This window comes from Xenopus laevis, chromosome 5S (assembly GCF_017654675.1).
Source record: "Xenopus laevis strain J_2021 chromosome 5S, Xenopus_laevis_v10.1, whole genome shotgun sequence".
Classification (NCBI taxonomy): Eukaryota; Metazoa; Chordata; class Amphibia; order Anura; family Pipidae; genus Xenopus; species Xenopus laevis.
This window is the reverse complement of record NC_054380.1, coordinates 98,553,208-98,567,613: the sequence shown is the minus strand read 5'-3', so window position 1 is coordinate 98,567,613 and position 14,406 is coordinate 98,553,208. Positions and strand designations below refer to the sequence as shown.

The 14,406-nt window shown below is 39.4% G+C and overlaps 1 protein-coding gene across 2 annotated transcripts; it reads right to left on the bottom strand.

The window, feature by feature from the left end:
* Window positions 1–241: 241 nt before the first annotated feature.
* Window positions 242–10,956, bottom strand: eif5a.S (eukaryotic translation initiation factor 5A S homeolog). 2 transcript variants are annotated; one of them, XM_018265706.1, is made up of 5 exons: window positions 10,782–10,956; window positions 9,660–9,845; window positions 8,181–8,285; window positions 3,970–4,101; window positions 242–2,619 (listed from the first exon to the last, which is right to left on the bottom strand). In XM_018265706.1, exons 2-5 carry the CDS (start codon window positions 9,822–9,824, stop codon window positions 2,557–2,559), a joined length of 465 nt encoding a protein of 154 aa, XP_018121195.1. In that variant the 5' UTR covers window positions 9,825–9,845; window positions 10,782–10,956; the 3' UTR covers window positions 242–2,556. The 2 variants fall into 2 exon arrangements, with proteins under 2 accessions (XP_018121195.1, XP_018121194.1); XM_018265705.2 differs by having other exon boundaries at window positions 10,681–10,828.
* Between the last annotated feature and the right edge of the window lie 3,450 nt (window positions 10,957–14,406).

Genomic DNA, 14,406 nt, shown 5'->3' with positions numbered 1-14,406 from the left:
GTGATGCAGATGCTGCGACTGCATCCGACAAATCATGTTGGATCAACTCTGCAACTTCATCCGACATTTCTCTTACCTTATTACTGTTGCATGCGATTTATCGCAGCGCGTCGGATCACAACAAAAAAGTCCATGTAGAGCTGCCCTAAGCCATTAGAAAGTTTGGGCTTTCTATACAAAGTGGATGGGGGGGGGGGGGGGGGGGGGGGGGGGAGGGGGAGGGGAAATAAAGATACACATCTGAAATCACCTATGCTTTATTGATATCTTAACTTTGTTCAATCCACAATTTTATAGGCTAGTAACAATCTTTAAACTTTACATTTTGATTAACGAATCAGTTTTAACTTAACAGTGAAATGCAAAATATACATGGTTTCAAATTCTTGTTCTGTACAACTTGAGATGGCAGAATACAATACACAAACCTAACAAGATAGGTTTCCATGACCAATTAAATCCCTTGAAGCTTTTTAAAGTGTTTAGTTAAGTATTAACATTTCCTAGCTAGTTACATTTTGTAGTGCTAGTGGGTTTCAGGTTTCAAAATGATACACGGACCCTAATCACTGTAGTTTTCTTTTACATTAGGTATTATTTGCAATGTTAATAGCATGCCGAGAACAAACAAACAAAAAATGAAATAAGTGCTGAGGGAACACATCAGGATAATACATCATGCTTCCCCTTCCAATGTATAAAAAAAGCCAATACACAACCCCTTGGGCAATTTTGGCATTCTTAGGTAAAATGCCTCAAATGGAAGCCATCAAGTACATCTGAACCTCTATTTCACCATCTGTTGATAAGTAGGGCAGTGGTTTCTCATGAACATTTACTTTACACACATTAAAAGCAGGTGATGTGGGGCGTATTGTTTGACAAACATTGACATAATTCTAATTCTCCTTATTGCTTGATACTTTTATGAACCAAACAGCTGCTTTAGAGAAGCACCCAGACAGAGCCAAGCTCCTCCAATGGTTTGCTATTGGTCAGTAGAAATAAAAATTAATTTTTAAGGATCAATTTTGGGAAGAACTAATAGCACATGCAAATCTTTATATTTAAGATAAAGACTGTAGGAGTTCCTTCAAAAGGTGCAAGAACAAGCAAGGAATGCTCGAGAAATCTAAAGTTAAAGTGTGTGATGTGTTTCAACATGGCAAGGGCTTCCCCTGCAATTCTAACTCACGGGGGCAAGCTTTACATTTTGATAATCAAATGTATTTCCACTTCTTAGCATAGTCAGAAACCACTTAAATGATTAACATTCAGTGGAAGTGATATATACTAAGAAAGGGATTTAACAACCAGCATCTTTAATTGAAACAAAAAAGCAGTTATCTGGTTCCTTTACAATAAGGATTGGTAGGACAACTACTTTCAGAACATCTTACACTGCACTGAATTTACAGAACAGGTTAGTTATGAAACTTTACAACCCTTCCCTTGAAACCAATCTTGATATCAGCTCAAGCAATGAGGAGAGATTTTGCAGCAAAATAAGAAGTCCATATTTAAGATATTAAATGCAAGTGTTCAGTTTTCCAAAATGTCTAATAAAGTTTTAGCAAAATTAAGTGTGATTTAGTGTCATTAAAATCATTTTGCTGCAGAAAAAGAAAAGCGCTGGAAGCATTTAGAACAAATTCCTCGGAAAATCTTTACTCCGTCTTAATATTTCAAGATAAATACAATAAAAGAAAAGAAGCAACTGAACTGCATTTTTCTATTTTTATTATTTTTTTTCAGTCTGATCACAAAGGCCTCGAGTGAATATCTGTAGCACACTCATTTGTGCCACAAATGCCTGCTGTGTAGTATCACCCAACATACAGATTGCCTGACTAGACTGTAGGCAGGCTTTGACACCATTTTAGAAGTTTACAATATGCAAGCCAATACACTGGCTTAGGAGAGTACAGAGGTAATACAATTTAGTTGCACATGGCCACCAGTTCTTTTTCTATTAATATGGAGGGCTAGGAAAGAGGCAAATCAACTGGCATCTCAAAAAAACAAACCAAGAACTCAGCAGTCCCAAGATCTTCCAAACAGAGATTTAAACCATAGCCAAACATGCATAAGATTTAAACTTGCTCCTTAAGTTCTTATTTACTCTACACTATTAGTAAAAGTTATACCAAAATTGTTGTTGTTGTTTAATAGGACACAGCCCAGTTGAGCTACCTTTTTATTCTAGGTGCAATTTACAAATTAAACCAAAGGCCTGATTAAATTTGTATGCATTGTGATTAAGCAGACGCCCTTTAAGTACTTTATATGTTTAGTTGGACCCTCACAATAAGCACCAATAGAAATATGAAAAGGTAACAACCAAATCATTAACAGAATTTTAAACTGCAGTGACTTTGAAGACTGCCAGTTGACTTGCACAAACAAATTTAGAAACCAGCAGTAATTGCAAAAACAAGTCAAAAGGAAATGAGGTCCTTTGTGAAGGCCATAGCTTTGGTGACAATCAGAACCAAATTGAAGATCTGTGGTTTTATCTTGACCTGAGCAGTCTGCTCCAGCCTGGGGGATCCCTGTTTATTTAGTCATGGCCTTGAGGGCTACAGCACATTCCTCACTCATTGCAGTCAAGACTGTGACCTGTGAAAAAGGAAAAGGTATAGAATTAAACCTACATTATCTAGACTAGTATACTTACAATCGCAGAGATTTGAGATAAGCAAAATAAAGTTACTGAAGTATTGAAATGCCCTCATCAAGTTACTGAAGTATTGAAATGCCCTCATCAAGAGCTTAAGTTAAGGGTGGTAGGCTACTCAGGGAAATTAGTCGACTAGCGACAAATCGCCTCTTCTTCGGGCGACTAATCTCCTCTAAATGCCTTACTTGGCACTCTGATTGCTTCAGCTTTCCCAAGTCGCCCAAAGTTACCTCGTAAAGCAATTTCTGGCGACTTTGGAAAAACTAAGCAATCTGAGTGCCATCCCGCCGGCGATTCACATTCTAGCCAGTGGGAAGTCATTTAGGGAAGAGGCGATTTGTCGCTGGATGACTAATCTACCGAGTAGCCACGTGTGCCACCACCCTAAAGGAGAAGGAAAGGTTAACATTAAGTAAGCTTTATCAGAAAGGTCTATATAAATACACCAGTAAACCCTCAAAGTAATGCTGCTCAGAGTCCTCAGAGTCAAAAGAAACACAGCATCTCTGCTTCTACTGTGTACACATGGACTTCTGGATCAGACTTCTTGTTTTCATCATAAACCTTCAGGGCCAGGGCTTGAGCAGGGAGACAGGCAGGAAGTGATGTCAAACCAATGCTAAAATGGCATCTGCTATCCTAAACAAACAGCTTCTAGAGCGGTTTATGTAGGTATAGTAAAGCATTCTGCAGAATAAATATAGCCTTATAGCTTGCACTATTGTGGCTAATCTATTGACAATAAACTGCTTCGGTAGCTTCTTTCTCCTTTAATCATTTGAAATTACATGGCCACTGTGTTTTCCAATAATATCTTTAAAAAGCAATACATTGCATGTAGGGGGACAACTTAATTGCCGCAAACAAGGAAGTGAACAACCTGTGTACCACAGCTTTGAAGGCAATGGTATGAGGAGCTTTGTTGCCTGCTACTAAATCTACACAACTGTGGATGACTATAGCACGCTCTTAAAATGGCTGAAAGTATGCAACATCACTCAATTTGGCTTAATCACTGGGAAAGTTCTGTTTTTGCTTTTTATACTTTAAGCCAAATCACCACAAGAAATGTAATTTACTTGCAGCGATTCAAACATTAGCATAGGGGATAGCATTTTTGTGAGATGATGCCTGCGGTAGTGCAGATTTAACCGTGGGTGACAAATCTACCATGTACCATGGATGTTAAAAACACAATGGAGAAAACTAATTAGTCATACAAAAAAAAAAAACTAACAGGGCCATTAACTACACCAAGTGTATTTTTGAAGTAAAAATTAAATATATACCAAAATCTCCTCTCCTGCTTCATGTTTAGCTATTATTTCCTTTCCCAAATCACCATCTGGTATCTTCAGATCTTCACGGACATCACCATTGTCACTCAGAAGGGACAGGTAATTATCAATAATACCAATCAGCTAAAGGAAAAAAAAAACACACAAGTTAAGGGGAGAGGGAGAAAAAAATCCCACACACAAACCCTCAACATTACCCCCAAGAACCAGGTTTCATGCACAGAGCTAGATTTAATCATCCACCACTCCTGAATGAAATGACCCTCCCTCTTTGTTAACCGACTCTTCAGAGGGAGAAAAAAAAAATTGCATGTTAGTGTTCTTTACAAGAGAAGAAAAACATGGCAGAAATGCACATTAGAAAATATGTAAATAGAAAAAAAAATTAAAAAAAAAAACAAAAAAAACTGGTCCCAAACTATTTTGAAAGAACAGTAAAAAACTTATGGGCTCAGAGAAGCACTGTGTAAGCATTTATGCCCACTTCAGTATGTTAGCAATTGAATTCACTAGAAATAGAGATTCTTAAGTCTCCCTGGACAGTATTTAAATTAAAAAAAAAAAGTTATCACAGGAAATGTATGCATCGTTCTCACGTGGACAGTAAAATAAGAATGATTAAAATAATCGACTATGCATATACAACTCTGCAAGGAACGCCTGGGAAGAAAAATGTGGCATCAAACCTCTTTAAAGAATACATTCAGTTAATGGGGATATATAGAGGGGGAAATCTTTGTTTCTTGTCCTCTGATGCTTAACAATGTGAATAGGTCTAACACAGTGCCCCCCTGCTAGCCTGTGCCCACAAAAGATGGCACTTTGTCATGAATGTTGGTTAAATGAGAATTTGCCTGTAAGTAGCCCAAGTCTGCTTGATTCAAATTGTATGGGATAATGCTTTAGTGAATAACTAAAACAGATCCAAAACAACTAATTCAGGGCATAACTGTACATAGACTGAGCTTTCAGTGGCAAATATGTGTAGAATACCATAAAAAAAAAAAACTGGTCTACATCAGATAGCAAATGCACATTTTAGGCACCAAAACAAAATCTAAATTTGAACTTTGACTTAAACATGATTTATATTCTTTGCTTATAAGCCAGAGGGTTAGATATTTTTTTCTTTTTGTGGCCTTTCACAATGAACAGAATGCCTTTTATTGGTAGTTAAGAAAATAAAAAGAGACATATTACAGTTCAAAGTGCCAGTGATGGTACATAACGTGTTTAGTACAGCAATGGAAATGATCGGGAGGCAAATATGAGTCATGGAAGGGCTGGAATCACATTGCAATAAAAGGTAGAGTATACATAGTAGGCTAACAACAAGCACAAACATAATTCCTGCCTGTCATTTACCCAACAATGGGTTGTTGTGTGTTAAGGGGGTGTATATCCATCCAAGCACAAGATTTAACAGTTTATACAGAATACTTGCGACATGGGGTTTGCCGTATAACAGATTTTTCCATAATTTGGATCTTAATGGGGAACTAAAGTCTAAAATAATGCTAGAAATGCGGTATTTTGTATACTAAACAAACGTGAACTTACTGCACAAGAAGCCTAATTAAACAAATGATTTATGTTTTCAAAGTTGGCCACAGTGGGTCACCATCTTGTAACTTTGTTAAACATCTTTCCAAGAGCAGGCACATGCTCAGTGTGGTCTGGGCTGCTGCCAAGGGATCGTCATAAATTGTCAAAACAGTACAAGTCAAATAATATCTGCCAGAAGCCAATAAAGCAAGACTGATTAATCAGAATATGCAGACTGCACTGGATCCCGTGCGGTCATGTAATCTAATGTGGATCTTCTAGTTTTGTTTAATACATACTTTCTCCAACTCTGCAGAACCAGTGGCTGCAGCAAAATATTCCTTCAATGAGAGTACCAGTTTCTGTGTTTAAATCTGGCTCCATGATCTTTGTCCCCACCATAGGAATTGGAAACATTAAAGGGGATGTAAAGGCAAAAATAAAATCCAATATTAATCTCTACACAGTTGCCGACTGATCTACAGGGAAACAAAGGTGCTAGAGTTCTGCATGGCTGGGAATAAGGTGGGGGCTGCCCCTGCTGTTTCAAAGCATGATCATTTCCCTGCAGAGCAGTTAGGGACAGTCTGAACTTTCTTATGTGCAGCAGTCACAGCAAAAAAAAAAAAAAAAAAAAAAATGAAGGGAGAATTTCACTGCATACAGTCATGTTTCTTATAAAAACGGTACACGTTTGTTACCATAATTAAATTGGAGATAGGTTTCTTTTTTTCATTAAAGTAAATAAAAAAAAACATGTAAACATTAAATAAACCCAATAGGCTGGTTTTGCTTCCAATAAGGATTAATTATATCTTAGTTTGGATCAAGTGCAAGGTACTGTCTTATTATTACAGGTAAAAAGGAAATCATTTTTAAAAATGGGGATTATTTGATTATAATGGGGTCTATGGGAGACGGCCTTTCTGTAATTCTAAGCTTTCTGGAGAATGGGTTTCCAGATAACTTGGTTCCAATACATAAAGGTAGGAGGGGGTGGGGTTCCTCAAATTTTGGGTACTTAGTTGCCAATAGGAATGCTCCAAAAAAACAAAAAATTAAAAAAAATAAAAAAAAAGCGATTGGTATGTTACATTTAAGATCTTGTATTATGGCCAGAAAGCACAACTTGGGTGTGAATTGTGACCTGTAGCACTGCATGAAATGTATCTACATTTTTCCCCCAGTACGGTGCGATCCTGCTACAGCTCCACAGCATGTGGATAAAATACCCTTTATCTGAGGCACACTGGGTGCAGAGGTCTGGGTTGTTTGCGTTGATGTGAAGTTTGACCAGGGTGTAGTAGCACCACACGGTATGCCTCAAGTACAAGTAAGCAGCTCCTATATATCCTAGGACTAACTATCCACTCAGGCAAAACATACACCTTGGACATGTAGTCATGTGTTGCACTAATAGCACACTTTGCACCTACTGCCCTTTCCAAGTAACTACCATCTTGCTTTCATGTGAATGAGAAAATTCAAGTGGTGGCCATATTTTGCTGTTCTAGTCTAATATTTCACAATTATCTTTTACATACTGTAATTCATGTCCTTCCTGCAACCTGTTCAGATATTGATTAGATATTGGTTGGGGCAGCTATAATTTCAAAACTGCTTTATTACATTGCTGTTAGAAATAGGCAAGCCTCATAAATGGTTATGAAATAAAAACCAATAAACAAACACAGAACTTGATAAGTGCATTTATTTAAAGGAGTTGTTCACCTGCATGCTCAAATGAATGTTCAAAGGCTTATAAAATCTATTATCCTTAACCAAAAAAAAAAAACCCACATTGTAGCATACTTTGTTTACATGCAGACTTCTGCAGAATGAAGTAGGTGGAGTATCTTTCATAGGCAGTGCAGACATGCGCAGTACAGTACAAATGCCAATTAGACAATAGGTCATTTTGTTCAATAACTAAACATTTAGCACAGGCACATTAGAAATATGCTTGAACATACATTTGCGGTCAAAACAATATTTGTATTAAGACGAACTACTCCTTAAATAAAGCAACACTACACAGCATTAGTTACATTTACTACATATTTGCTGCCATTTCCTCCCCAGGCTAATTACACCTTAGGGCACACAGAAACCATCTCTACCATGGGTAACAATAGCACCTGAATATACTTTTGCACAGTCAATTCAAACGGTTAAAAAACATCAGGTAATATTGCCAATTTGCCTTCACTAAGGTTAATGTCAGATTGTAATATTACCCTAATTCTGCCAGACAGCAGGCTGACTAAAAGATTTTAGTATATAGGTCAGCTTCTCTTCCTAGTGAATATGCCAAGAGGTCTGCCTCTAAAACAGACTGTCAAATGAGAAAACCTGGTTTCAATATGTGAAAACGGCACAAAAATTTAAGAACCTATTTTGCCAACTGTAATTTATTCAACTCTAGAATATAAAATCTGCATGCAAACACTGAAAGAAATCACGTTTGTAGATAACATGCCTATAGTTCTCAAATAAGAGGAAACATTTGGCGGGGGCTGCATACAAGAACAATGTAATACGAACCTTCTCTCTCACCTGTAGGCACTTTCAAATTATATCAGTTCAATATTAAAAATGCTCAGCTTATACACACAACCATTAACCAAGCAAATAGTTCATTTACGCTTAAAACTTACTTGGTAATCACATCTTTTAATATTTGGAACATCCATGTTGTGGGTAGAAGGACAAATATCTTCATACTTCTTACCGGAAAATATATCAATACCAACCAGGTGAACCTACAAAAAAAACATTGAACTATTCAAAAGGCAGCAGATATTTTAAATATTGAAAACAAGCCAGGTCTAAAGAAAGTACCCTTATCTATCCCCAGAGGTATTTTTATATTGAAAACAAGCCAGGTCTAAAGAAATAACCTTATCTATCCCCAGAGGTGGATAATACAGTTAAATAAATGAATAAACAGACTAAATATGCCAGACAGGTTCCTTTTTGTTAAGGCTACAAGAGACTTTTAAGACTCTTTTTTATAAAGCACTGCGTATCTTGACAGCGCTATATAAATAAATGATGATGATGAATTGTGTACTTTTAAAGGGGAAGGAAACCTCCTCGGCGCTAACCCCCCACCTCCCCTCCCGTGTATTGCCCCCCCTCCCTCCTGGCCTACCCCTCCCGCTGGGCAAATGCCCCTAACTTGTTACTTACCCTTCTGCGCAGGTCCAGTCCAGGGAGTTCACAGGCGACATCTTCTTCCACGCGATCTTCTTCCTGCTTTGACCGGCGCATGCGCAGTAGGATCGTTTCGTCGGTACGATCTACTGCGCATGCGCGCGACTTTTGGCGCATGCGCAGTAGATCCGTACCGGCGAAATGCTCCTACTGCGCATGCGCCAAAACGCCGGTCAAAGGAGGAAGAAGATCGCGTGGAAGAAGATGTCGCCTGTGAACTCCCTGGACTGGACCTGCGCAGAAGGGTAAGTAACAAGTTAGGGGCATTTGCCCAGCGGGAGGGGTAGGCCAGGTGGGAGGGGGGGCAATACACGGGAGGGGGGTTAGCGCCAACGAGGTTTCCTTCCCCTTTAAGAACAAGAACATTAAATACAGCTACTTTTCTAAGAAAGATAGCCGTAAAGCTAACAATGTTGATAATGTTGACCATTAAATAAAAACAGCTACTTTTGTAAGAAATATAATATGGAAGGTGCACACCCTAATTAATACTGAGGTGCCAATCCCATGGAGATTGCCCCAAATGAATCCTCCTTGTGCAAATATCCAAAGCCAAAACATAAGGATTGCATTCATATTTATATGAGTGCAATCCTTATGTTTTGGCTTTTGTAAGAAAGACAGTCGTAAAGCGAACAATGTTGATAACTGATTTTTGTTATTATCCTGGAACACTCTTTTTGCACATATGGATGGACTTTTGCATTTATTTTACATGCCCAGTTCAACACTATACTGACATAAATACCCCAATACAGTTAAGCTACATTTATAGTCAAGGCTGTAGAAATTCCATATCAAGTAGTTACTATGTTGCCCAATTTAAACGTCCTAGTAAATTCTTCCAGCCTGACAAATCTTTTCACGAGCCATATAGAGCATTCGCAAAGTTTAATTATTGACACGGGCAAAGATTTTACCTTGGCATGCCCATGTTTGCCAGTCTTGGATGTTGACATTTCAACAATCTTACAGGGACGTCCTTTCAGAACCACAAAGCCGTTCTTGCGCAGAGCCGAGCACTGCATGGGGAAAGTGGAGGAAGCCCCGGCATCTCCACTGGTGAAATCTATATCATCTGCCATGTTGCTGGGTGGATACGAGTACTGCAGAGAGAGAAGAAGCTTTGAGGTTAAAGGATCCAGGAGACTTTGAAGGAGGCTGAATATATAGACACAAAGCAGAGTCATGCATGGAATGCTAGAGTTGCATAGTTGTAGAACAGCTGTAGCAGCTCTGACATGCTGCTGATGCTGGAATAAGACGCAGGCATATAGGACTGTAGCTATCATCTACATGAAGCTTTCAGCATTTGACCAGTGCTGGGATGAAGTCTCTCATGACAGATGCCCCTCCCCCGGCACTAAGTTTACAACACACTGCAGCATCTGCAAATGAAGCCGAACAACTGGAAGGCCGCAAACTGGATAAGTACGCCCCAGGGGCTGCAGCTTTCCACTTTAGGCCGGTCTACAACTCCCGGCCGCCCCACATAACTGTCAGCCAAGAGACGGGACGAGTTTCACAACAGCGCCGTTTTGGCCCATTCTACCATTGACGTGTCTGTGCCGCTAACCCTTCGTCAGGAGCCGACATACAGCGCCCAATAGCCCGGCCACTCTGCTGAATCACTGCGCAATAAACGAGTGCCACACGGCCGGACAAAAGCTCACTCCCCTCACAACTATGTGGACACAAACACCGGCCCAATTGCACTAGACAAGTATAGTGAAGCGACAATATTGTTTAGCGAGCAAAGGCCGCAGCCAACTCTCGTTTCTGTCACTTCTTTCTATTACTCTCCCAATCCCGGCTTCACCCATTCGCCAGGGGCCGACTTATTATAGTATGGCGCGCCTAGGCCTCTATCCCACCAGAGCGCGGCGGCAAGTCCACGCCCGAGTCTGCCTCACCCTCTATGTTTGTCCGCTCCTACGTTACCTGCGACTTCTTTCTGACACGTTAGCGCAAGCTCAGCTGCCTACATACATTGTCAGCGACGGAACCATGTACGTGAAGTCCCAAGCGCTAAGCCGTCTTACCTTCCAACAAATAAAAAGGAACGTCACTGCGCAAACGCGCCCAATTTCACTGCAGCAGCCCAGGAGAGGAGGGGCCAACAGAAGCTTCTCTCAGATCGGCCCCTCTACTTCCGGATAATTTAGTGGCAGGGCTATAGGCGAGAAGTGCGCATGCTCAAAAACGAAGGCCGCAGAAGAAAATAGATCCGGCGCGGAGTAACAACTACCGGCTAATAGTTTGTATCCGCCTTTTTCGATAGTTACGTCATAATCTTGGACAAAATTAGAGAGAGTAGTAGGACTCGGAGGTTCGGTTGATGTCGGATTGAGCACTTGGCAGCGCTGCCTAACTACTCTTTTTACGTATTGGGTCCTGGGGAAGACTCAGAAGCAAAACAAATGTTATTGAGTCAAGACTTAATCTTAAAATGAAAAAAAAGTTCTTTACAACCCATATGTGAAGCGAATGAATGGGACACTATAAATGTGGTTGCTGAGTGGAATGGTCTGTTCCAGCTGCTCATTGGTTGAACACCACAGAATATTGTTCTCTGATGCTCTGACCTCCCTTGCTCCCTCAGATGATGAAGTACATAGTTATAAAACGCGTCAGACCATGAGCTAGCATTTCATTTTAAACTGATGTAATTAATAAAGGCTGATCTTTTAACTGAATACGAACCTGAGCGATCTTTTGACTCTGGAGTGCGCTGCAACGTCTTGGATGTGCATTGTGAAAACGTCTCCCATAGCGACAGACTCAGGGCGGCAGCACCCGGGTCACCCCGTGGAGAGGGTAAGCCGATCCTTGTATTTATCTATGTGTGAAAATAAGCGTTGGGAATAACGTGCGGAGGATTGTGTAACAAGAGCAGGGTTCGGGGCAGGTGCACCCGAGCCAATTACTACCAACGGTGAGCGGCTATCAACCGCTATTAAGCTTTATATTATAGAGGATCGAGCGAGTGAAAAGATATATATTTATTTGAACCTCAATATTGGTGTTGGGATATTTATGGAATAGTAACGAATGGCCAATTCTAAGCAACTTTTCATTATTAAGGGCCCTTACTCACTGGCGTTTGAAGCTGCGCTCCCCTTCATTCCGGTTTTATGCGTTCAGCCGCAGCGGAGCGCAGGAGTTGACGCGCTGAATTCTTTTCAAGGAGACTGTACTCACACAGACACATGTAAGCGCCGAATGCAGGTTGGGACGCAGCATGTTGCATTTTACCTGCGTTCGGCGCTTACATGCGTCTGTGTGAGTACAGCCTCACTGAATACCTGGTCCAAACAGTGTGACCCTGAGCCCTCGCAGAGGAGCATCCTCCAGCTCATGCAGAAGACATTCTCAGGATTCTCTTTTGTTGTACAGGTTTTTGGGACACTGCTCACAGTTTAGTATAACATAAGCATACCTCCCAACTGTCCCTTTTTTGGAGGGACACTGCTCACAGTTTAGTATAACATAAGCATACCTCCCAACTGTCCCTTTTTTGGAGGGACAGTCCCTCTTTTGACAGCTCAACCCGCAGTCCCTCATTTGTACTGAAATGTCCCTATTTTCTCTGCACTGAACAGCCAGAAAAAGAAACAAAGTTTCTAACTTAATTGGCTTTTGGCAGAGAGCCCAGAACAGCTAACAAGTGCAAATAAGATACTTTGTAACAATTTTGAGACAGAAAAAAACAGTTTAGATAAGGAGAAATATTTTCAAACTTCCATAACCTGCCAAATTTTGTAAAATGAACATGGTAATTAGGGGGTGTGGTCACAGAAAGGGGCGTGGCCACAACATTTTGTTGTGATGCGTGTGAAAAAAACATTTTGTCCCTCTTTTTACTTCCAAAATGTTGGGAGGTATGCATAAGCATGTGTATGGGCGGTATGTTGGTCGTGTCTTATATCCAAAATGTAAACTGCTTTTGTATCGGTTACTGGTCGCTATGTATGAGTTCACTTGGGTTTATACAAAAAAAAGTTATTATACAGGGGGTTATTGTAACACTGGAAAAAATAATACATATTAATAATAATATTAAAATATGGAGGTGTGGATGTCTGTGTTGCTATTGGATAGTGCGAAAAAAACAAAATTTCTCGAGAAGCATAAATCTTAATGTATCATTAGGATAAGCTTACTGCTTTCCCAGTTGGGTCCGGGTGCACATGCCCCGGACCTTCAGCATAGGGGAGTACTTCACAACAAACCGCATTAGGCAGGCACCAATCCGGAACATACAACGAAAAATATATTCCAAGAGCCAAAATTTGTATATTCAAAATATGATACTTTATTTTACATCACATCTAAAAAATAACGCCTGACGCATTTCGTGTCACCCAGGGACACTTAATCATAGGCTAATTTTCTTAAGATACAGACAAAATATTTAAAGGATAGAGAGCCAATAGAAAAACACTTGACGGAGTTACAAAAAATGGCCTAAGGTATAGTGATCTCTAGTGGCCACTTTATAGAACACACAATATCTATTTAAAAAGAATATTTAGCTACAGAAGTATAAATTCATAAATATCTCCAACTGTTTAGATGCATAATGTAAAAAGTTTAAGTATAATCAATATAATATTATAAATAAATTCAATAAATGTAGCAATACATACATCAATAGATCAATAAATAAATAAATAAATAAAGGGCTTTATTTAGATAAAGCAAGAGATATCAAATTCTGAGTTTAACCCATTAGGTTGTCTAGTAGCTAGGTAAAAGATCCATTTAGCTTCTTTTTTTAGGAGATCCGAAGTCACACTTCCTCCTCGACTATTTGGAATCATTTTGTCTATAGCTATTACACTTAGAAAAGATATGTTTCAGTCCGCAAAATGTTTAGCTACAGGAGTAACACACGTTTCTTTTGAAATATTTAGTATGTGCTCTCTAATCCTATCTTTCAATTTATGTCCAGTTTGACTAACGTATTGTTTCTGACATTTAGTGCATTCAAAAGATAAATTAAATTTTTAGTATTACAATTGATGTAATGCCATATGTTATATTGGATAGTGCTGGCTTATAATTCTTTGGAGCTTTGTACAGGTATGGTATTCGTTATACCCGGAAAACCATTATCCAGAAGGATACGAAATACTGAAAGGCTGTCTTCCATAGACTCCATTTTATTCAAATAATCCAAATTTTAAAAAAGCGATTTCCTTTTGCTCTGTAACAATAAACAGTACCTTGTACTTAATCCAAACTAAGATATAATAAATCCTTATTGGAAGCAAAACCAGCCTATTGGGTTTATTTAATGTTTACATGATTTTCTAGTAGACTTAAGGTACGAAGTTCCGAATTACGGAAAGATCCATTATCTGGAAAACCCCAGGTTCCGAGCATTCTGTGTACTCGATCCCACACCTGTATTGAGTAATAATATGCAAATTAGGCTTAGGTTCGGTATTCGGCAGAATCTTTCACAAAGGATTCAGGGATTTAGTGGATTCTGTGCATCCTTACTTTTTTACAAAATAAGGAACCAAATCTGGTTATGGTGAGAAGGGCTGAAAGGAGACAAAAAGCCCTTAGCTAGCAATTATATGCAAAGTGATGCCTTCTGGAATCAGAACTTGTCTCATGCCATACACACAGCACTGCCTAGTGATTTGCATGTCTCTG